Source organism: Diplotaxodon limnothrissa, linkage group LG5 (assembly GCF_057381915.1).
Source record: "Diplotaxodon limnothrissa isolate DT_005_m linkage group LG5, D_limnothrissa_male_GT1.1, whole genome shotgun sequence".
In the NCBI taxonomy this organism is placed as follows: domain Eukaryota; kingdom Metazoa; phylum Chordata; class Actinopteri; order Cichliformes; family Cichlidae; genus Diplotaxodon; species Diplotaxodon limnothrissa.
In genome coordinates this window covers 27,409,061-27,432,983 of record NC_140600.1, presented here as the reverse complement: position 1 = coordinate 27,432,983, position 23,923 = coordinate 27,409,061, and the positions used below count along the sequence as shown (strand labels likewise).

The 23,923-nt window shown below is 38.7% G+C and overlaps 1 protein-coding gene across 3 annotated transcripts in view; it reads right to left on the bottom strand.

Moving 5' to 3' along the window:
• The window catches only part of mtss1 (MTSS I-BAR domain containing 1), a 74,212-nt gene that overhangs the window by 14,228 nt on the left and 36,061 nt on the right, over positions 1–23,923 (bottom strand). For all 3 annotated transcript variants that reach the window (XM_085353381.1, XM_085353379.1, XM_085353380.1), the window contains exons 4-6: positions 10,455–10,539; positions 8,232–8,323; positions 8,073–8,147 (exon numbers count right to left, since the gene is read on the bottom strand). In XM_085353381.1, the coding sequence (XP_085209507.1) occupies positions 8,073–8,147; positions 8,232–8,323; positions 10,455–10,539 (252 nt within the window). The remainder of the gene's footprint in view (positions 1–8,072; positions 8,148–8,231; positions 8,324–10,454; positions 10,540–23,923) is intronic.

Sequence of the window (23,923 nt, the reverse complement as noted above, 5' to 3'; positions counted from 1 at the left end):
ACTTGTATTAAGCTCTACTTTCCACATGCTTCAGCACAACACACTCTTTGAGAGCAGAGGGAGGTTAACTACCAGGTTTAGTGGTACAGAAAGTCTCTCATAGATTTCCCTTCAGGAATAATTAAGTGCCACTGAGGAATAACAGAGTCTGTAGGTGTAACTGTTTGGTACAGTGTTGTCTGGTCTGAGTCTGGCGGTTCAGACCCACAGGTAGAGAGGACAAACAGAGTTCTGACCTGCAGACCACCCAACTGTGGAAACAACCACTGGATGTAAAAATGAAGCCCAGAGGCGGTGAAAGAAGTTTTCAAAGAATTCAAAGTATCATGTTTTGCAAAGCAGCAGCTTTCATGTTTCATACACAGTTTCTTCATTTTATTTTAACTTGATATTGCTCAAAGAATATCTATATAGTCTCTGACACTTTTATCTGTCAGCCTTAGATGAATTTTAGTTTGAGAACCTAAATGCAGGTAAGTTAACAAACACTATCAGTTAGGATAGATGCCACTGGGCTATATGATATAGTGAGTATTTTCATACTGACTACATTTTATTTGCAATATTTTCTTACTGAACTCCATCACTTGCAAGCAGATGATTGTTTCAAATGAAGAATTACAGCCATCTAACATCTCATATTACAGCTCACAGCCACCTGCAAAATCCCACAAACTGATCCCCGGGCTTATCTGTTCACCAGATTTCTGTTCAACTGTTCTTTAACAAAGCTTGAAATATTTTTCCAGCAAACATGGTGCAAACAAGACCTCTTTCAAACTTCAACAGCGAGAAGTAGGAAAAACAGAGACGGGGACAGCAAGTCCTGTGAAAAACAGTGAGAAGCAATTTCCACAGCCAAACACAAACCCACACACACTGAAGACTCTGTGCAGACGTTAAGCTCAAACTAAACACAGCCTGTTCCCTCAGGTGTGTGTGAGAGCATGGAGAAGACTGAGGATAATTTCACGTTGCTAACAGAAGCTCAGTGTCCGCGTGTGCTGTTAGTCTGACTTCTAGGCTCTGTGGAAACACACACAGGCTGCTGTTTCTACAAGGCTCCAGCTCAACACCCACAAAAACACAAAGACCTGAACTCAGAAGCTCCATCCTGCAAATTCATGCCGTTAAAGGTGAAACACAGTTCACGCAAAGCTAATTCTCACCAGCTGGGAGACATAATGTAAAAACACCTCATGGATGCTTCCAAATGTAGCTCCAGCTTACCTCAATGCATTTGAGAATTTGTTCCTGTGGCCATTTTGACATTAATTTTCTCAATCTCTAGATTTTTATGGCTTAACAATGTATAACACACAAACGAAAATGCCTCAGGCAAGCCAAAATCTAACAGAGCTAAATCTAAATTAATTCTACTCAAGTCACACACATGTAACCTGAGAAGTTAATGAGAGGAATCTTTTTCCTCTGGACTGCACTTCCCTGTAATCATCTGTCAGTCAAACAGTATGAGGAAAGAGGTCACTTATCAGTGTGTGGAGCTGCTTCCACACAAGCTGCAGTGAATATTGTCTTTGTAAACTGCAACAGCATGGCTGAATAGTGCATTTTTATTTTTGTACAACAACAAGACTTAATGACACAAAAGAATAGACTAAATCAGGCCCCGAATACATATATAATGCACAGTGGTGGTGCAGCGGTTGCAGTAAATGCAAGGTTAAATAATGAATGATCAGGCCCCATCATATCTTATAGTATCATATTATCTCTGGAGCACTTAACTCTCTAAGTGCAGCCTTGTGGCTCTTATAGTTTGCAAAGTAGAACTAGTTGCAGAGCTTCAGCTATCAGACACCTCTCCTGTGGAACCAGGTCCAAGTCTGGCTTCAGGAGACAGACACCCGATCTACTTCTGAAAATAGGCTTCAAACTTTCCTTTTAATTTACAGATAAAGTTGGATCAGGAGACCTTGAACCATCCCTTAGTTATGCTGCTATAGGCTCAGACTACTACTCTTTTCACCGCCCGTGTGTTTATATGCTGTTAATGCATGTCATTAACTTTTGTCTCCTCTTTCCTTTAATTTGTATTTTGGCCTCATCGCTCCATGATCCCATTTCTTTATCTTTCCTCTTACCCCCAAAACCAGCCGTTGCACAACACTCCCCCTTTACTGTGCCTGGTTCTGAAGTGTCTACTTATGTCTACTTACTAAGTAAGATCGTGTGACCATTGGGGTTTTCTCACTAATATTGTAGGGTATTTATCTTCCCATATGTTAAGTGCATTGATGTAACTGTTGCTCTAAACTGCTGCTATAAAGATCAAAAATATAAATACAAATACAAAAGTGTGAAAAGGTAAATGCAGATGTGGAAGATATTCGTATTACTGTATACAACTTTACTAATTGTAAAAAATACAGAATCCCAAAAGGAAAAAGCAGCTGTGGGCAGCTATAAAACGAATTATTCTTTGTATTAAATGCAATTATTGTGTCTAAAATATGGTTAACCAGATTCCACATCAAACTTTAAAAACGAACATTTCTTTGCTCTGTGTCACTTGCAGTTTTGTTAGACTTTAGAATCTAAAAATCTAACAAAACTGAAAATTGAAAATAAAAAAGGACATGACTGTCATTTAACTTAATGTTTAAGATTTCTCCTAATCAAACTTTGCTATTATCATTTGTTAGTGGAGTTCATCTGAAAAATTCCTCATAGTGACAACAGTAACTCAGCTCAAGTATGAATTCAAAAACCTCCCAGCCACCACTACATCTTCCATGGACCAAAAATGTAACACAATCTGAAATGAACTCCTAAAAACATACCCAACTACACACCCAAGGAATTAGACTTGAGCCAAAATATGATCTGTTCACTCAGAGAAAGCAAATCCAACCTGGTTCTTGGGTACTGGAGGCTTAGCAGATCAATTAAGACCTCTTTAATTATATCCATATATTGATACCATCTCTCATTATTTAGTGCAAGGTTATTATAACTAACTAGAACTAAAACTAGTGTAAAAACATCCATGCTTTTTAAAAAAAAAAAAAAAAAAGAAAGGGCCCGGGGAATAACCAAAATGACTTTCTCTGCACACAAAGGTAAAATAAAAAAAATATAGAGGGCAAGTATTTAGTTTTATGAAGACTGTTCAATTTCAACAGCTTGTAATGCCAAATGATGCCTGCAAAATAATTTTGAAGCACAATGACTAATTTTGATGCTGATGTCCAGCTGCTTTTAAAAGCTTACTCATTAAACAGTCTAGACCATCTGCGTCACATGCTGATGATGTCTTTGGTGTGAGACAGGTGGTTAGGCAGTTTTAGGTGATGTCAAAGGTTTCTGCAGCACTCTCCAAGGCAGGTTGAAACCAGCACAAGCTGTATGCAAAAACTGTCTGGATATTCAAATGAGGACATTTAACGTCCTTTAACCTCCCTGCTCTTAATCTCTTAAATCAACTCGCCTCCTTTTTACCTCATTGTTCTTGCTGTCCTTTTACCTTACTCTGCTTTCCAGCTCTATCAACCTCTCATCTTTATTATATTCTTCCTTTGTCCTCACTATTTTCCACCATCAAATACTTCTCTTCACTTCTTCGACATCTTCAGCCATGAAGCTTCGCTCGATTCTCTTACACTCTGGATTTTTTTTTAACTCTTTCTTGCCTTTTAGAGCAAAGCAACAATACTGCTTCCTCCTCCTGCTCCTCACTATGAACGTCGTCATCCCCAGCGTCTGATGGCATCAGTTATTCTTTCCACCTCCATCCATCCATCCATCCATTCGCTTCCGCTTATCCTTTTCAGGGTCGCGGGGGGCGCTGGAGCCTATCCCAGCTGTCATAGGGCGAGAGGCGGGGTACGCTCTGGACAGGTCGCCAGTCTGTCACAGAGCCAACACACAGGGACAGACAACCATTCGCACTCACATTCATTCACACATTCACACCTAGTGGCAATTTGGATTATCCAATTAACCTATCCCCACAAGCTGTATGTCTTTGGACGGTGGGAGGAAGCTGGAGTACCCGGAGGGAACCCACGCAAACACGGGGAGAACATGCAAACTCCACACAGAAAGACCCCGGCCTGATGGTGGAATTGAACTCAGGACCTTCTTGCTGTGCGGCAACGGTGCTAACCACCGTGCTGCCCTTTTTCCACCTTTTATCTTTTATTTTTATTCCATTTCCAGAGTTTACACGTCACATTTTCTGTCTCAACTGTCTTCTCTTTACAAATCTCTCTACTTCTCCTCTTAATGCATTTTTCCATTATCCATCTTTTTTTAAATACAGTAAACACAGCTGAGTCATAGAGATGATGACTTTAACCCATCACTCTCATGCTCTTCCTCCTCCTCTATTACCAGAGCAACACAAGGATGTTTAAGTTTATCAACCACGCAAGATTTGTTTAATCTCCCTTCATTTCCTACCCTCTTCTGTATCTACATTTTGTTATAAATTAAGTTTATATTTCTCGTGTTAAAGAAAGCATAAACACAAAGCAAGTATAAAATGTATAAATATAAGGCTGGTGAGGTGGCAGAGGCAAACGTTAGAGGGCAGAACGTTGAACCAATAATAAAATAACATAATAATTTCCTAAAATTAACTATTAAAGTCTAGTTAACAATCACTGATTACAATGCATTATGGAAAATAAATGGTACAGAAATAAAAGATGAGACTACCTTTTAGAAACTGAAGTAACTTCTACTATCCTGATTTGCATCTGTATAGCTCACAGAATGGCTATTTACATGTAAAAACCTCCTCTAGGCCTAAGGGGCTGAGGCAGTGACCTTCTTGTGCTTGGAAAATTACCAGAAATTCAAATTTCATGGCAATATCTGACATTTCCTCGACATCTTCTGCGCTGCCAACAAACGCCCGTGAAAAACAGCAATTTGAAAGTGCTGTTTACTGATGAAAACACTTGTAATGCAGTGAATCATTGCAACTTCTACAACTTAACCTCTACTCAACCGAACATGTTTTTAGGTAGTAGATGACATGTAGTGCAACTTTTAAAATGTGAAAACAAGTAAAACTCGAGCTATGAACTAGTGTTGACAATAAAAGACATGACATCAATTTTCTAAAACACTTAAAATCACCTTTATGTCTTATTTATGTTTCCCCAATACTCTTCCCATCATCTGCCTCTCTCCCACACGCACGCACGCACACCAGTTGTAGATTCCCTATCCGAAAGTGGTTAAGCACCACATAATGATAGACTGTACACATTCACACACAGAGAATCATATGGGATGAGATGATTAGTGAAGGAACAGATGTTTACCGTTATGAGGTCTTCCTTTAATTCAAACATACATCAGCAAAAACAGACTACAAAAATGAGCCTGTGAGGAGGAGGAGGAGGCAAAAGATGATTGCACAGCGAGGAAAACTGCTAAAAATACAGGAGTTCAACATAGTTTCATGTAGGTGTAACTATGATACAACAATATCAATGTCTGGACTATGATCGTGCAGAAAAAATCCAATACTGCAAAGCTTCACTGGGAACAAGATTGAACAAAAACAACATCTTCAATACAGCTAATCCATAAAATGACAAAACGCAGTGGGCTTTATTTCTGTTTAAGACTCCTTGTACCAACAAATGGCTCAGCAGTTAGTCTCTCAGTCTGTCCCTACTTATTATATGGTGTCTACACACACAGAGAGCACTGTACAGCAGGATAATTATAATGTGAAGCCCTGATTGGTGACTGTTTTGGTGCTTTGTGCAGGGGAGGGAAAAAAAAATGCTCTCATGTGCGTGTGTGTGTGCTCTGTGATTACGTGGTGACAACATGTGAAGCTGTGGTTCAGTCTCTGTCTTTGAGTTGCTTTTGCTTACTTGTTTACTTATGGTCTCTCACAGCTTTGCAATTCTCATAGAGAGCGTACAGTTCATTCAAACCTCAATTTCAATTTTTGCAGCCTTGTCCATCATTTCTATAAACAATTACTGCATTGGACAAGCTTATTTCAAAGAGAACTTTATAATACTTTCAGTGTTACAGTAAAACATGGGATGATTAGAAACACTGCCAGCCTTGTCTATATGCTTGTCACTTTCAAACTGACCTACATTCAGAGAAGCTACATTTTTAGCATCAACTTGATTAAAGCTTTTTAGCTTTAGATAAAAATTTCCCGCATAACAGCACCAGCTCAGGGCGGATACGTGAGATCTGTAACTTTACATATTCAGCACAGCGTTATCATTACAAGTAGAAAGCACAGCTGAAACCATAGACCCAAGCTGTAATTAACCCAAACTTTTCTTCAAATGCTCTGACTTTCTACTGATCTTTTAGACTGCCTGAAACTAATGTGGTCAGTCATTTTGAGCTCAGAAGTCAGAATAAAGGGAATGTTGCAGAAAAAAGACAGAAAACAGAATTAAGGACCAAAAAGGAATAGGAGTAGCAGAAACGTGTTCAGGGATGTTAAATTCACAGGCATCACTGTTTACCCTGGGCGGGTCTGCACTTGTGATGTGTGCTCAAACTATTTTTCTATCTTTGCATTTGCCCATTGGATTTTGTAGAGCCACAGGACAGAGAAGATATTTGTATAGAGGCCTTGAGGTTGCATTTCAATCTTCGTGTATGCATGTATGTTTATGAATGCAAGCGTGTGCATTTGTGGCATTTCTGTTTTGTTTTGTTTTTTAAATTTATTTCTTTCTAGCATACAAGGCCTTCTGCAGTCCTTCCTAGCAAGCTTTCAGTTTGTTTGGTAATGGGATGTCAAGGCTAGCTGCAACCATTGCAACTGCAGGGTGTGTTACTTTGATAACAGGGGAGGGAGTGGCACAGGTATCTGCCTGCCAGTATGCCTGGTTTCTGGCACAAGTCCAACTGACAAGCCTGGAGTCTGACCTCAGGCCTCACTGTACAGAGGCTGCTCTCACAGTATTTATTCAGTGAAAAAATATTGGCAGATTTAAAATAATGATCAATTACAAAATTACTATAAGCACAATAGCTGACTATACCCCTCCATTTTGGGTAGGGAAGACATTTAATCTCATATTGACTGTGCTAAAAGTGGCAATTACCTTACTGTCGTAAGGTAATTGCAGCAAGCCCCAAATCAAACACAAGCAGTCCAAGAAGCACAAAGTAAGTGGAAACAAATCCACGTAATTCTAAAGTCAAGACCAACAAGACCAAACAAGATTAACAAGCCCGAAGGAGATACACCCTGAGATAAGATCAAACTGTCGCAAGGTAGCAACAACAAGCCCCATGTCAACAAGTCATTATTTACCCCAAAGTCCGAACACAATTTAAGGAACAACAAGTTCCATCACCATACAGGCCAGGTCAATGAGAATTTCTAGTGCAAAACTAACAGTGCAGTTTTAGTACTACAGATTATTTCTAAACCCAATAAAGTTAGGTGTATCACATTTGATAGATGAGTTTTTGAGACCACTATTTCTCCAGATGCTCCAAATTAGTACAAAGAAATAAGCAAGGGTGACTGTTTACTATTGATATTTGCGGGGTGAGACAGTATTTGAGTTAAAATGTCAAAACTTTGAAAGAGCTAATTTTTTTATATACTTAAAACCAAAGTGGTGCATAGTTGTTCTTTTAATACATAAATATGTTTTAAGATTGGGTTTTTCTTGGGGCACAGATGACAGAAGGATGGCCATGAAATAATCCGTCAGAGAGCTGAAAACACTCATGTTAACACAATGAAGGCAGGATCGAAAACATTCATGTTGTTACTACAGAGATTAGCTCACTGTGGAAGATGGCTTACATATATAGAAGGTGGAGCCTTCTATGAATAATAATAATAATAATAATAATGGATACTTTATTGATCCCCATGGGGAAATTACTTGTTTTTCTCTGCATTTGACCCATTCACTCAGTGAAGCAGTGGGCAGCCCACTAAGCAGGCGCCCGGGGAAGCTGTAATATCTCCATGTTTTACAACTTGTATATACACATGGGGAAAAAACAGTTTTGTCCTTTTCTTGTTTTCTGTTGTCTGAGTGCAGCTGAAAACCTGCTGGAGGTGAAATGAAGGTGGTGATTCTTACCTTTCTTCACCTTCTTCTGCAGTTTGATGGTGTCTGAAGATTTCTTCTTGATGTCTGCTCTGGCCTTCTTGTACTCTGAACCACAGGAAAAAGCAGAAAGTGAGGAAGCTTTTGTCTTTGCCTAAGTGTCTGTGAGTGCGTGCTAGCCTGTTGACATACCTTTGGCGTGGTCTTTATCCAGCTGACTGGCCACTTTTTTCCACTCCTCCATTTTCAACTCAAGAGGTGTGATGAGACCTTCTGAGAGGGACCTGAGGGCAAAAAGAGATATAGACTCACTTTATAAAACACTGTGCCGAAACATTTTTTTAAAAATAATTAACACTGTAAATCAAAAGAGCACTTTAGTGAAGTTCCAATAAGGGCCTAAGGGTACATCTTTCGCCATCTTACAATGCTGTGATTGCAGCCATTCCCCAACTACCTGTGAATGGTACTCATGGTCATTGATCAGTGGGTTTTGGTCAGTGGTTGTTGATCAACGGTCATGAGAATTTGCATAATTATGATTAAGGAACTGACCTCCCAGCCCATTGTTCCTTCAGTGGGCTGTTTTCAGTCATTATGCAAGTGTACTGTTTACAAGATTTGGGGAAACCTGCAGTCAGCTGAGACTGAAGAAGTCACTTGGATGAGTGACGAAACGTTTCTTCCACAAAACGCTACGTCCAGATGAACAGAATCAACTTTTGGAGATTTACTTTCCTGGATGATTGAGAATGAATCAAGATACTTATAAATTGACTTTTGTCCATCCGTTTACAGTAACTAAAGGAATAGTAAACAAAACTTTAATTACATGTTGACCAGTGCTCTATCAATTTTAAAAATACCAGCAATTGTAGGTTCTACTACTCAGCCTCCTAGTAGATACACCTATGGTATCAATTTTAAAATCCTACATCATCTTGTTCTTGAGTTAGCGCATTCATAAGGTTTTCAGAAAACGTAACCTCTAACCAGAGGTCAGAAGTCACTGAGATCCAAAATGTTTAGTAGATGCACCCATGGTATCAATTTGAAGTGCCCATATCATCTTGTTCTTGAGTTATCGCATTCACAAACTCAGTGTGAGAATTCAATGCTTTTATACGCTCATGTTACTGTGGATATCTGGAGGAGAGAAACTGCACCAAACGTCTTTGTGATGAAATTGTATCGATCTTTATTGATTTACTCTTTATTTACTCATGGTTCACACATTTTATTGAGTAAGACTGGCAACAAGTCATCAATTAAAACCTTAAAATCAATTCTAAAATTACATGGTAATAAGAATGATAGGAATAAGCTGTACTTTATGTAGACTTACATGTATAACAGCTTTCAAAATAAAAGAGGAAATAAAAGCATCCATGACCATCTCTACATTTCCTTTTTGTATAAAACTGAGCTGACCTTACTGAGTCTCCGGAGCTGCCTAAAACATGACTGAACATCTGAGCTGACAAGCTTTTTGTGACTGAAGTGATCAAAAATGACACCAAGGTTTTTACAATACGGCCCCATATTTAGTGAATGAGAGCCCAAATGTGTTTTGGTATATGTGTTAGGTGCTTCCATTGTACTGTTTTTCATAATTTAAACAAACTGGCCACACCCTACAAAAGCAGTTTACAACAAACAATCTGAATAGTAACTTTAATCTAGACTTCTTTTTCTTCAAATGAGTGGTTCAAATAACTGAACTGGGAATCTGTGCCTGCGTGCACTTGATGCTAAATTATGTGCTGCTGCTGTGTCTTTACTATGAAGCTGCTGAGTTAAATATTAAATAAGGCTGTAAAAGCACAACTTTATTACTCAGTAAGGGACAGAATAATTTAACCTGAGCATTACCTCAGCAGGCTGGAAAGAGACAACTTTACAATTTAATAATGCAGCTGTTATAGCAGATATCTGCTACCTTTAAATAAGATGTTTTCTTTAACATTCTCATTTATATAGATGAAAGAAGATGGAAGAACAAAACTTGTAGGGGACTCCAGACAGGCAGCACAGGTACACCTAATAATGTGGCTTCTGAGTGCATGTGCCGTGATCCGCATGAGACACAATATATGCGTCACTGACTGACACCTCTGCTAATGACAGCAGACAGTAATGACAGGACAGCTGTAATGTTGCAGTGACAGTGATAATGGGTGAAATCAGGATAGCATACAAGTCCAGCTTTCTCACACTCCCTCACACACACACACACACACACACACACAGTTGGTGTTAACATATGTCTGTTGGAAATAATTACCCAATTCCCACACTGCCTGATAAATGGTGTCACCGCACCATCATTCAAACCTTCACCTGCCTTACCTCCTTCCTACATAAAGATTATATTCAAAGCTGTGTGTGAGTGGAGGGTGAGAATTAGTGTCTTACGTGGTAAACAGCTTAAGTTTGGACTCGATGCTCCGGTGTCTCATACACATCCTGGTTAGCGCTGAGCCTATCTCCTTGGTGGCACCTGGAACAATCAGAAAATAACTTATTTTTAAAAAGAAAAAAAAAAAAAAAAAATCAGAATAGAGTTAATTTTAAAGTGCTCACAAAATTTAATAATAAAATGTAAATAAATTACATTCCGGTATTTGGCATTACGGTATATAGCTTATATAGTTGTTTTCTATGAGATTAACTGTACAAATGGATACAGAGAACCACAGGAGTTATCAGTCACGGCTCTATTGATCTATAATTCCTAACAAGTGTTAGTGTTGTTTTTTTAAGGGTCCAACACTGCTGATCAAAAAACACAAGAGGAGAAGAGCAATCTTCCTTTCAGGACATGATTCCTGCACCAAGGAATTCTTTTCCTTTTTTTTAATCCACATAAAAACAAAAAGCTTCAACCAGACCTGACGGAAAATGAATTAAAATAACACAGAACAACATGTTTTTACAGTTTTTAATAAAAACAGTAAAGATATCTTCACCCAAGCATTTATTAATTTATTTTTTTAATCTGAGAAATAGTACTTTGTGTGAGAAGCACAGTCAGTGGCTTTACTGCCTGGGACTGATCATTGTTACGGATGGAGTCCACCCCCACGCTTAAGTTTCCTGTCTGAGTCAGGAAAAACCCATCTTAGCTAACTAGCTAGTCCAGCTCTGTGGTCTTCAAACATTTTTGTTCAGAGGCTGATCATTAAGGAAAACCAGGATTTGCCAGTAATGCAAAAAATCTGTGTGTTCATCAATACGCACACCTTTTGCTATGCATGCTCTTAGCATGAATTAAATAAATTGACATGTAATCCACATTATTAGAGAGATTTGGTTGGATTTTGTTGGTATTTGCTGACTGTATATTTGTGAAAGACATCAAAGGAGCTGCTGAAAGGCCAGACATAAGACAGAGTCAACACCTCTGTCAGTTTAAAAGGAGCTCTTATCACTGCGATTTTACCCAGATGACTATCATCAATGTGGCGACTCTTATTTATTTATTTTTTTAAAGCTTTTTGCTGCTGCTGCTGAAAAACCAGTGAAGGAAATCTAGATCATAACCTAGATCATTATGAGCAGATGACAGGATATCTGTCAGGTGTTTGTATAACACACCACCTTAAACTTTCTATACTTCAAAACAACGTAAGGGCTCCAAAAATCTAAAGGTTTCTGAGCTCGGCTGATCTAAATGATATCTCTACATGGAACTAAACAGAATTTCCACATCATGATTTTGAGTGTCTGGCAACCCTTGCAGCAGCAATTTATGTCTAATTGTCCAGATTTATATTAACATACGTAGTGAAGACATAGAAGGACTTTGACAAGCGGTATTAAGTGTATTTATGTTTCGCCAGTAGAGCTGAATTTGCTCATTAAGTTGCAGTCATGACAACAGACAAAAACTAATCAATGAAAATTATCAACAAAATCGAACATGTCATAAAAAAGCTAAATGAAGTTTAAAAAGTCTAGTAAAGAGCTTGAAACATACAAAAGCTAAATAAAATAAAAATGGTGAATAGAGTAAAACTGTAGTAGAAAAAAATTCTGAGATGAGTAAATGAGTTGTTGCCCGTAGCCTGCATGATCTGTAAAACACAAAAACAGGAGCTGAACTGAAGCTCTTGAACATTGTAGCAGTTTGTGTGAGGTTGTTGCTTCATTAGAGGCTATTTGGAAATCAATTGGATTAAAATCTTATGACGAGTGGTGTAATGTGTGTTGAAATAATAGGTGTGTGTCTCATTTTGTTAAAAAATTATGTAAGAAAGACACCACCTCCTTTAATAACCAGTTTGGGTTTATATGATGTTACAATGTTAGCTTCATGCTGAAATGCCCACAAAAGCATGACAAATGCAAACACAGCCAGGACACATTTAAACACACTGACTAATACACATTTGATAATGAGCTTGTGTGCACATCAGGAGGTTAGCTCTCTCAGTCTCTTTCTCCATCTTTATATCATTTATAAAAGGTATTCCCCATTTTGCTCCCACTTTAAAGAACAATGATCTGAGTGGGTGAAAGCCCAGAGCTGTGATTTTTTCATGTTATGAATCAAGACATCATATATGAACACATCCATTACAATCTCCAAACCAGAAATAGAGAGAAGTGTTTGCATCTGTTAGTTTGATTGTATATTTAGGCTTGATGTAACACTATGTTTGCAGTAGGGATAAATACTAGAATAAATACCAATAGATGCCAAAATACTGAAAAGGCAGTGGTACTTGTTTTTCTTTGTTACCATAGTACCAAATGTACTGAGGTGACAGTTCTTCTAGAAATGAAACAGGCAGCGTACAGCTACAAGTGTTGTAGTCCAACTTTACTTGACGAAAAATAAAAAGATACCCCACAAGAACAGTAAAAAGTACACGTAGAAAATGGTGATTGGTGCAGCTGCCACGACAGCTCTGCTGCGACACACTGATAAAATTGATAAGGAAGGTTGAGCTGGCTAGGGAAGTAATTTGCATTTTAGGGGGAATGACCAAAGGGGTGAAACTGATTTGCAAAAGGAAATATGCAAATGATTTTATCGTGTATTTTGGATCAAGGGAGGAAATACTTACAATTTAGCAAAGCACCTAAAAGACCGACATCCAATATATATGTTTTCCTGAAAAACATGTTATCATTTTGTTTGAGACAGCTGGCACTGCCGCTGTGAAATCAACTCTGCTCCATAGGCTAAATGTTTGCAATGCCTAGTATTAGATGCTTATGATAATGTAATGCAACTATAATATTAGCAAACTATCCTAACATTTCCATTAAAGCCTCTCCAACAAAATGTAATTAAAGATCTGCCACTGTGTCTATGTTTTAAAACAAGCTTTTAATAAAGGAGTTTTGTATGTGGGATGATCACTTTGTTTTGGTATCAAGTTTGAGTGTCATGATTGAGGATCATGTAATTCTGGTGGAATTGATACTGACTACAAAATTTCTGGTGTTAAGACATCCCTAGTTTGGAGAGACTTTTTTTATTTTATTTCACCGGGATTGTTTTCGTCAGTAAAATGGTGAGGTCTGTGGGGACGCCACGGTGAGCCAATTTACACACAAAAACCAGACTAAAAGAGTTAGAACTACAGGCCCAAAAAAGAAAAAAAAGTGAGGAGAAAAACCCACACAATTCAGGCAAGTTTTATGATTTAATAACATTTTAGCTGATCAGCTGAAATTAATTCAGTAGCCTAATGGTCACTAATTACAGTAGGCCTATTCATTCAAGGTTAAAAAACAAACAACAAACAAAGCTCTCCTGCTGATATAGCTTCCTTTCCTTTCCTTTGTAAAGTAAGTAGGAAATAAAGTTCTCAGTGTGTGTCCATCTCTCTGTGGTTACACATTTTGCTTTTAGGCCACCCAGGACGCAGTATGAAAGATGGATAGCACTGCCATTAGTGCAGTTTGATGGCATCTCTTGTCCAACTCTGGCAACTATTTGTGTATTTCACCAGGGATGACAGAATGACTAGACAATGAAGAAGCTTACGTAACCTTAGGACCACTTCAGAACATTTTAATAACACCATAGAAAACGCGTGAACGTAACACATCAAGTCAGTGTAACAGGACCAGTTTCTATACCAAGTGTTTCTTAGTACAGAAATTACATGAGTTCACCAGGGGCTTTTAAAAGCCCCTGGTGAACTCATGTTTAAGAAACCAGCTTGAGATGATATGAGTGTTGTGGTATCCTGTTCAAAGCCGCCATTAAGAGATGAGTTCACTGTGGTCATATAGGGACAGACATGGTCAGCAACAACACTGTGAAAGGCTATGATGACTAAATCTTGCTCAGCTGCCACCATGAGGCTAAAAACCACAGCAGCATGAGATGTTAATGCAATCATGACAGGTACCATTCTTTACTGTTTACACCAAATTGTGACGCTGTCATCTAAATGATACAGCAAAAATGTATACAGAGATGCTTATATGCATATGCTTGTATTATTAAAAGGAATATCTAAGGTTCATCCAGGTTGCACTGTGTTGAGCCTATTGATATCTATCATACATGCCCAGTTTTTTTACAGTCTGTATTGTTTCTTAAGACTTTCTGTAACTGTATTATGGAGAGATAGGTAGATATCTATAGATAGATATACATGTCAGATATGTGAAGCCTAACGGTGAGTACGCATTCAATTCCTTGTGGATGAGCAGTTTCTGAAAAAGACACTCATGCTGTTTCAACTACCTTTCCCAATGCTACACTTTATCTCCAGCAGTAGTCTTGACCATGTCTACATTCTTTAAAGCAGTGAGATTCTGCCACGTGACTAGCCGATTAGGTATTTGCTATAAAGAGCAGTTGGGCATAAAGTGGCTGGTGGGTGTATGGGACCTTTATTCAGATTTGTTCCACATTTCGGAGGTCACATAAATGTTGAGGCAGAAGAACTAGAGTGGGGACAGAAATGCCTCTTCATTTCAACAGTGAGTCCTCTGTCGTCCTCTGCTCATCATAAAGGTTTCTTTGTGTGACTCAGTGTGTCTGTGGACACAACACTTCCTGTTAAACTGTTAATGTTTTAGCGTCTGAGACAAACAAACAGAACCGTTACTTCCACAGCCCGTTTTCCTTTTGTTGTGTTTTGTTTGCGTTTTTGTACAACAAAAATGACAACTTTTGACAAAGCAATCCTGTTAGTTCATTCAAATTAAAAAAAAACAAAAAAACAAAGGCAGTTACATTCCTAAACTGGTTACAATCCTAAGCACCAGAGGTATGTGGAAGTTGCTTTGGTTTTTTTTTAGATTGATCTGGTCGGTCAATCATCCTTTTCCATCCACCTACTTTCTTAACTGTTTATTCGATTAACTTAAGATCCCTGGGTCTATCTTATTTCTCAAAGAACAAGAGGCTGGGTATACCCTGGATGAGTCGGCAATATACTATATGACCCAGAGTCAGGCATACAACAATTTACATTCTGACCAACAGGATTCATCAATAAACCGGACCTAACATGTATGTCTGGAACCTGGAGTACTCAGTGAAAACTGGATATAAATTCATTTGAAGAACTGAAAAGTGCCTTTCCAAGCTATTTGCAGCAGCTGATTAGAAGTGCTAAACAGTTGATAAGAAGTCTAAAAGATATAAATGGCACAAAGTCATCAAGGCTAAAATTAGGTTAATTATGATGCAAGTGAAAGTACGTAGCTGTTGTCTCAAGGTCCTTTGTTTTCATTTGATAAGACATTTAACTGGCATTTTTGGCACACCCATTCTACTTACACTGACTAATACTACCCGACTGCAATTTTTTAAATATAAAGCAGGCCTCAAGCAGGTCTGTATCGGCTGCATATCCAAAAACAAAACAGACACTACTATGGAACCATTAATTCTACCTATAAAAGAGAGGAGTTTGCAATGGTGTTGAGGAGCAAGATTGTCCTTTCTCTTTTAAAACAAATGTGGACGTGCTTTCAATGTTTTTCAGGCCTCTAGCAAAGGTCTTTTGATGATTTGTGACTGTGTGGGTATGTTCTGTGATTTCAGCTCTCCTACTCTGACACTGAATCGAACAATTAGTGACATCCACTTTACTCAGCTCTAGTGTGATGAAAGTGATACAGCAGATTTTCAGCAAAGAGACCGAGCTGTGTGAGCTCACACTGACTCATTTTGTGTCGTTTGAATATCTAAATCAGAGACCTGCACAGGGAGGAAGCAGGAAGGCTCACATAGGCTGCAAAGCTGACTCATAACTGACACGTTTAAAACAAAAGGACAATTACACTGGCAGATCAGGTGTGTCTGCTCATCCACTCAAAGAGCAATTTAAGAGTAAAACTGAACTGACTATCACATTAACACTCACTCAATCGTCCATCATTTCATCTGCCTCTATAGATCCTCTTTCTTTCTCTCTTATCCATCCTCAGTGCCCCTCCCCCTCCTCCAGACTTCTGTTATCCCCTTTACTTCCTTTCAACCTCCTCTCTGCTGTAACTAAACAAAATAATTATGAGCCCAACATGTGCAGCAACATGGTGGACAGCATGTGTAACATTCATAAACATGTACTCTCAGGTATGAAGTTTAGGTTCATTTCATGGGTGGGGCGAGGTGTGTTTATTTGCCTATTGCACTTCAAGTTCTCAGCTCAGGTATCAATTAAATCTTAAATGTTACAGTCATATCATCATTATCTTAATACAGCTACAGCAGATGTTCCAACAGGCCTAAAAATATATATTTTTTAAGTCTTTAAATACATTTTAAATCTCTATTTAAAATTCTAAGACATAACGATGGCTAATGAGCTTACAGTAGACAGAAAATGAACACCGTCTGGGCTGGTCCCTCAGTTCTAAGATTTTCTGGGCTTTTTTAGATAAATTTAGTTTCGTGTCATGGTTCAAGTTAAGCTCAAATAACCCTTGCTGTATAAACCAGATCATTCAAAAACTTCACACAGGTTTGAATGTCTTGAACATGTTTTAAACATGTCATACATACCGGTACCTGCACAGAATGAAATAGGTCATAGTTAAGTACATTCACATAAAGAAAAATAATTACCTTTCCATCAAAACAGCTGCGGTCAATGACGCTTCTATCATGAGCTAATTGATAAAGATTTTTTCAATCTGTTCAGTCAGTGCAGTTCAAGTTCTACATTTTTGCCATCCTGTGTTCAACATCCAAAGTATTTCCAAAGAAGAGTTTAATCATTCTCTCTTCAACTATACATACTTGTATACAGAGCTTTGATCAATTAACCACCAGCCTAGCATGCATGTCTTTGGGCAATGGGAAGAAGCCATAGTACTTGTGGGGAGCCCACATAGCTACAGGGAAAACATGCCAACTCCAAAGAAATGCCTCACCTGGGGTTCAAACCAGGAGACGCGTTGGTGTGAGGTGACCGTGCTAACTACTGTACTACCATGATGCATATACAGTGCACTTATTGGTACTATTAACAGTTAAATATTTGTCAAGTGAATATTCATTTCTTTTGAAATATTAATTTATAAAATTTGATTTATATATTTTTGTTATTGTTGACAGCCCTAAATGTACAACTGTAGCAGAGGTAAAAAAAAAAAAAAAAAAAAAAGGACAGCTTGAGCCAGATGTTAAAGTGTAACATTCTGTCATTTAGATATGGATCACTTTAAGGTAACGTTCCTCACAGCATCGTTCAGACGTTCCCATATTTACCATTTTTATTTATTTATTTTGTTTTCTTTTTACATTTCCATTTGGCAGTTTCAGGTCTCCAAAGTTTAAAGCAACAATGTAGATAGCTTTCATTTTGTTTTCCAAATAACCCAGTGCTTCCATCATTTCCTAGAAATTACAGTTATCAGAATCAGAATACTTTATTGATCCCTGGGGGAAATTATTTTTTGTTACAGTGCTCCATTTTAAACCAACATTAAGACATTAAGTTATGACACCCTCCCATTATTTTGCCTCCATATAAGACAACAATCAAAGACCTTTAACCCTAACACATGGTGTGAACATTTATTTAATAAGACATGAATCACACATGGTGTGAAAAGGCTGTGAAAAGGTTGGGATTAGGCAATCAGCTCTCATGGATCATTTTAGTGTAAAGGTCAAATGCAATATATCAACAAGAATACCCACAGGGCTAGTGAAACAAAAGTGTGCAACCAGGTATTGAACAGTGTGGGCGGTTCTTGTGATTGTGTTCAGACATGTCTAACAGAGCTCCGTGTGGCGTGGAGATGACTTCAGAGAAAAATGTAACCTGACAAGATCAGTGTGGGAGTGAGTTTGTTTTTGATTCTCACATTTTGTTGTGTTCTGAATTTGACATAATGCAGATTTAAAGCTCTGAAGCAGTTTAGAAATTGCATTTATGAATTTGAAGTCTTTTTTAAATACACCAAAAGGTCAGACGTATTTGGTTACCAGTAAATCATGCTTGACCATGGGTATCATACAACGCTGTGTCTTTGTGAGGCCTGATATATGCCATTTGTGGTCCATTTCTAATATTTTTGCCAGGAGCATTTCTTTCTTAAATTAAATCCTGTTCAACTTGTGATGTTCTTTGCTGAATTTTCTGGCACAGAAAGCCAACACACAGACAGCATATTGCTGCCATCTGTGTGCCAGCAGATTTGTGTGAAGCCATTAGCTGGAATGTGTATTACATCAGCTGACATAATAACGTTAATACTGCCACTATTGTTTGAAAACACCACCCTAAATGTGGTTCTGTAACTTCCACTTTACAGAAGATCCTTAATGACCTCCAACACCGATTTCCACATCCTTTTGGCGAAACACCAGTAGTTAAACTTCACATGCCCATAGACGAAGCAGGAATCGTATATAGAGGTTGTTTATTTTAGGCTTCAATCACACAAGCTTAGAGCCCATCAGCAACCCCTGAAAACTATAGGTTGCTGAGGAAAAAATGTTTACTGCCTGACTAGTTAGCAAGTAGTTGCTAGACACTCCTTGCTGTTTCTAGGTGAAATCAGTCACAAACAGGGTTCTGCAATAAAAATAAATAAATAAAATTTTAAAAACTCCTTTGTCACTAGCAGATTGCTAAGGTTCCCTGTAGCCTACATGGAACACACTGACGTCTGCAAACACTCACCAACTGCTTGCTGAGTGATAATGAAACCATGAAAAACACAAACTGGAAACAGACTGGCATTGTGGCCGACTGTGGCAATCTATTAGAGATCTAAACAATCACGAGGAGGAGGAGGGGTACAGTACTTTATACCTATTTGCAACTTATGTCACTTTTAGCAATTACTCGCCAACTGGCTGGGGAATACCAATTTTTCCTTAGTAACCTGTGATCACCAAGGGATCACTGACCAGTCTCTGGGACTGACTTTCTTTAAACTATCAGAAGCCATAAATAATAACTGAAAAGAATATTTGATCAACTGCCCAGCCATACTTAAAGGACACACTCCAAAATTTTGACAGGAAACCACATCAGACAAATTAATACTCAAAGCATTGGCATCAAACTGTTTTGATCTTATTTTTGTCTAATTTAGGATTATTATTTAGGATTTTTTACCACAGACATAGACACAGAGTTCTAAAAATATTGAAATATAATTCACCAAAACAAGATATATGTAAGTAAATAAGAATTACATGACTACAATCAGTCTTAAGTGGAAAAAAAAGGAAAAACAAAACTCCAGTCACTGATAATTTCCCTCCATTTTCCAATGACGACGCCAGAGAAACAGTGCAAGGGCTGTTTGTCCTTCTCCTAAACCCAGATTTTCCAGCTTCACTCTCCTCCTCACTGCTCATAATGTGGCCCTTTCAGAAAAGCCTGTAAGTGTGTATGTGTGAATTAATTCCTGTCATTTTTTTTTATGCTCCTGAGTTGTTCCACCAAGACTAGCCGCCAGTGTTTTCTTTTCCTCCAAACCTACTGTGATTGTGGCCATCAGGAGAAGAAAAAAACCCTATGTATCATGAGTTTACATAGTTGATCAGTTTAGACTCAAAGGCCTTTCAATTTCTGCATGCACTGTGGCTCATTTAACCTTTCCCCTTCTATTGATCCACTTGTTATTGATTAACTGACCAGCTGACCAGTCAATATAGAGAAAACTGCATGTTTACCTCTGCAATACTTGAGCAAGCAAACATGCAGAGAAAGCTGACCTTAGGAAACCTCTGGTGGAATTAGTCAGGACTCAGTAGGTCGTCTTGTGATCTCTGTGTGTGTAACTGTGTGTGTGCTTTGAAAGCCCCATGATGCTAAAGACGTCAACAGTTCCTTGGTTACTGAGGAAACCAGTCATGTGGAATCAAGAGAGGAGGGGAACCTGCTTTGAAAATCAGCTGATTGTGATGAGATTTATTGAACTCTAGTGCTGTTCTTATTGTCACACTTTAAAATTAACATTAATAAATACTGGCATTCATTTACTCATAGAAATTAGAAGAGGAAGACACTCAAAGACTTTAAATCAATGCAGGAATTAGTTAGTTCTCAGTTAAAGCCATGAGAAAGAGGAGAGCCTTTATCATTGTTTACTGAAATATAACAGAATTAAATCACATGTGATTTAATTGGATAACCCATCCTATCCCCCACTAGTACTGCCACAAACGATTATTTTGATAGTCAACTAGTCAGATCATCATCCATTGGACGTAAAACGTACAGCTTATTGCACTAGCATGCATCTGCTCTTATATAACTATCATTAGCTTACAGCTTTAAGTGTTTAAGGTATGTGCTAACTAAAAATAAAGACAAGATGATAGTTTATTAAATTTAAATGAAATTTGCAGATTGTTTCGGTGAAGTTTAATAAACTCCTTGCTATCTAAAATATAACAGGACACCGGAGTATATTCTCGAGCACCTTTAATCTCTTTTCAACTTTAATCTCAGCCAAACAGATTTACTCAGGAACAAATAAAATACTAAAAAAGCCAAACAATAACATTTTTAAGTTATCTAAGTGACTCATATATCATGTTTAACCTGAGTAGCGAAAGACGGCGGTGGGTTTGAAGACGATTTGCCGGGAGTCCGGTGTTCTCACGGGCTCTAGTGAGCCTTGCCCCGGGCTCGCTATCGAGCTAGTGGGTAACAGACGTCTCCGAAAACGTCGGAGCTCTTTTGAAAATATGTGGTGTCTTGATAAACTGAGCAGATATTTGAGGTTTACACAGCTACATTCTTGCCTAAACGTTTATTTTGTGACCCAGAAAGAATAATGAGAGTAATATTAAAACTAACTAGCTGCCGCCATTGTTGTAAACTGCGCTGGGCTGCGCTATGAATTCTGGGACACAGCTTCTTCTTCTTCGGGGTTTAACGGCAGCTGGCATCCTTGTACATGCAGTGCTGCCATCTTCTGTTTCAGTCCGTTATTACACTCTTAAATCCTACTACTTATTCCTGCGTCTTTTGGGATCTTGCAAAGCTTCAAACGACGCGTCGACTATTAAATCAGTCGTCGACGATTTTGATAGTCGACGTAATCGTGACTAGTCGACTAATCGTGGCAGCCCTATCCCCCACACACACGCATCGGAAAAAGAGGTGACATTAGCCAGTCAGCAGCCTTAGACAGTATCACCTCTTCCATTTAGGGATACTCTAACCGATCAGGTGTTGATTGCTTTAAAGCAATGGCTCAATGCAATGAGTTCATAAGTGGCTTTAAAAGCTCCGACTTATTTTCTAAACCAGCTTCTTGTTGAGAATTATGGGGCCTTACATTAACACATTAACCCTGTGACAGACTGGCAACCTGTCCAGGACGTTCCCAAACGTTCACCCTGTGACACCTGGAATAGGCTCCAGCCCCCACAACTCTGAACTGGAGCGTATGAAAATGAATGCATGAATAGATATTAACACACCACCTTAAGGTCTGAAGTAGCTGCAGCTCAGTAAGAAAAGATGCCTCATAGTTCTGTGGATTTAGCAATAATCTGCCAGTTTCAATTGTAATCATGCCAAAGTGCTCAGTTTGGTAAGCAACAACAAAAGCAGATAAAGGAGGATGAAATGTCTCACAGGACAAAGATTTTCTGGCTTTGCTGATTTGTGAGGTCACCTATTAGAATATTTTTTTAAAACTGGATGTTTACTAAAGTGTGCCAATGCCTGTAACAGGAACCTATGACAAAAAAATCAACACATGAGAATCAGCTGCCATCAATCAAACGGCATCCTATGGCATAAATGTGACTTTATGACGTTTGGAGGGAGAGACAGTTTCATATTTTTTTGATAGTTGCATATGTGGGAAGCAGACTTTAAATAAAGCTATACTGTCCAGTCAAAAAATAAAATCTTCAATTACAACAGTTTACCTGTGTGGTTTTATTTCGCATGCCTTTTCTGGCTGTATTCAACAACTGATGTTACAGGTATTGACACAACACAAGGATGCTGTCAGCGTCTATGAAGCATGAAAGTGGATAACGAACAATTAAAGTCAGCTGTCACTGAAAGTTGTCCTGACACGTTTCCACATTGAGAAACAGCAACATGGGGTGTTCAGCAATGTTGAACAATGCCACCTTTGACCAAGACACCAACTGATACCTGTCACTCATGTCTGTCTGTCTGTCCTGGTAGAAAAAAAAATTCAAATGCACAACTTCTCCGTTTCCCATACCACAAAACTATGACATCATGAGTATTACCATGAAAAGCAAACAAAGTGCCTACACATAGACCCGCCAAACCAGTTCTGACATACATGTAGTCCCCTGCAGGCAATTCAAGGGGCTGAAAAGGAGAAAACAATTAGGGAATTTACAAGATGCCAGGACTTGCCAGTGTTAAAAGTGAACATGTGTAGGAGTGTGTGTTAAATGCATTGGCCCTGCTTAAAGTCAGCTGTTCCTTTTTCTTTTGTCTGCCTTTTCTCTCACACACTGGACAGCTGAGTTGAGACTGCAGAGAATGAGGGGGATGAGGCAGCTGTCAAAACACTATGCAGATGCGCGCGCATGCACAACAGAGGAATGTGTCTCATCAACGCGCAGTGTGTGAAGGCTATATCAGCTTCACATTGAACTAAGTGCCAACAGATGGTAACCTTCCTACATCCACCGCTGTGCCAAACAAGAACCAAGGTTTGATTACGGCACAAAATATAATTAATTTTTATAATTTGGATAGTAATTATAATTTCATTTATTTAGCATGACTACTCATTAAATTAACACTTTCCTTTGGGAGGTGTGACCATGCACAAAAGCATGAAAGGGTGCGTGGTCAATATAGTTAAAACAGGGGGTCTGACTTGGATGTTTAGTATGTCCATTTTCTTGATGAACAAAGTGCAAGTGAATTAAATACCATTTGTTTTAATTACCGTAATTGTCGGGCTATAAGCCGCTACTTTTTGCACAAGCTTTGAACCCTGCGGCTTTTAGTCAGGTGCGGCTTTTCTATGGATTGTCCATGATTTTTGTGATATCGTAAGACGATTTGTTTTGTTTGTTCTGCTGTTGTACGGCACTACGTTGCCTGGCGGAAGGATCGGGGTTCAAGAGTGGTATGTTGGTCACATGTCCATCCGCCAGGCAACATAGTGCCGTACAAGTAGCGCGAAAAACAAACTTCAAAGTAGCGCTAAGCGTTCAGCGGGAGTCGTGGATGACCAGCGGCGATAAACTTGCGAAAAGCAAGTTATGCTCAACACCACCAGTGGATTCTGACAGCGTGGAAAAGTGTGAAAACATCCACGATCACCAACGGATTTCGAAGGGCTGGACTGCTGCATGATGAAGAGGAGGACACCGCCACAGCCCTTCAGAGGGTGTTCGACTCTGACACTGACAATGAGGATTTCTTTGGTTTTGAAAGTGACAACGAAGGAAAGAAGCTGAGAGTGGATGACGAAGC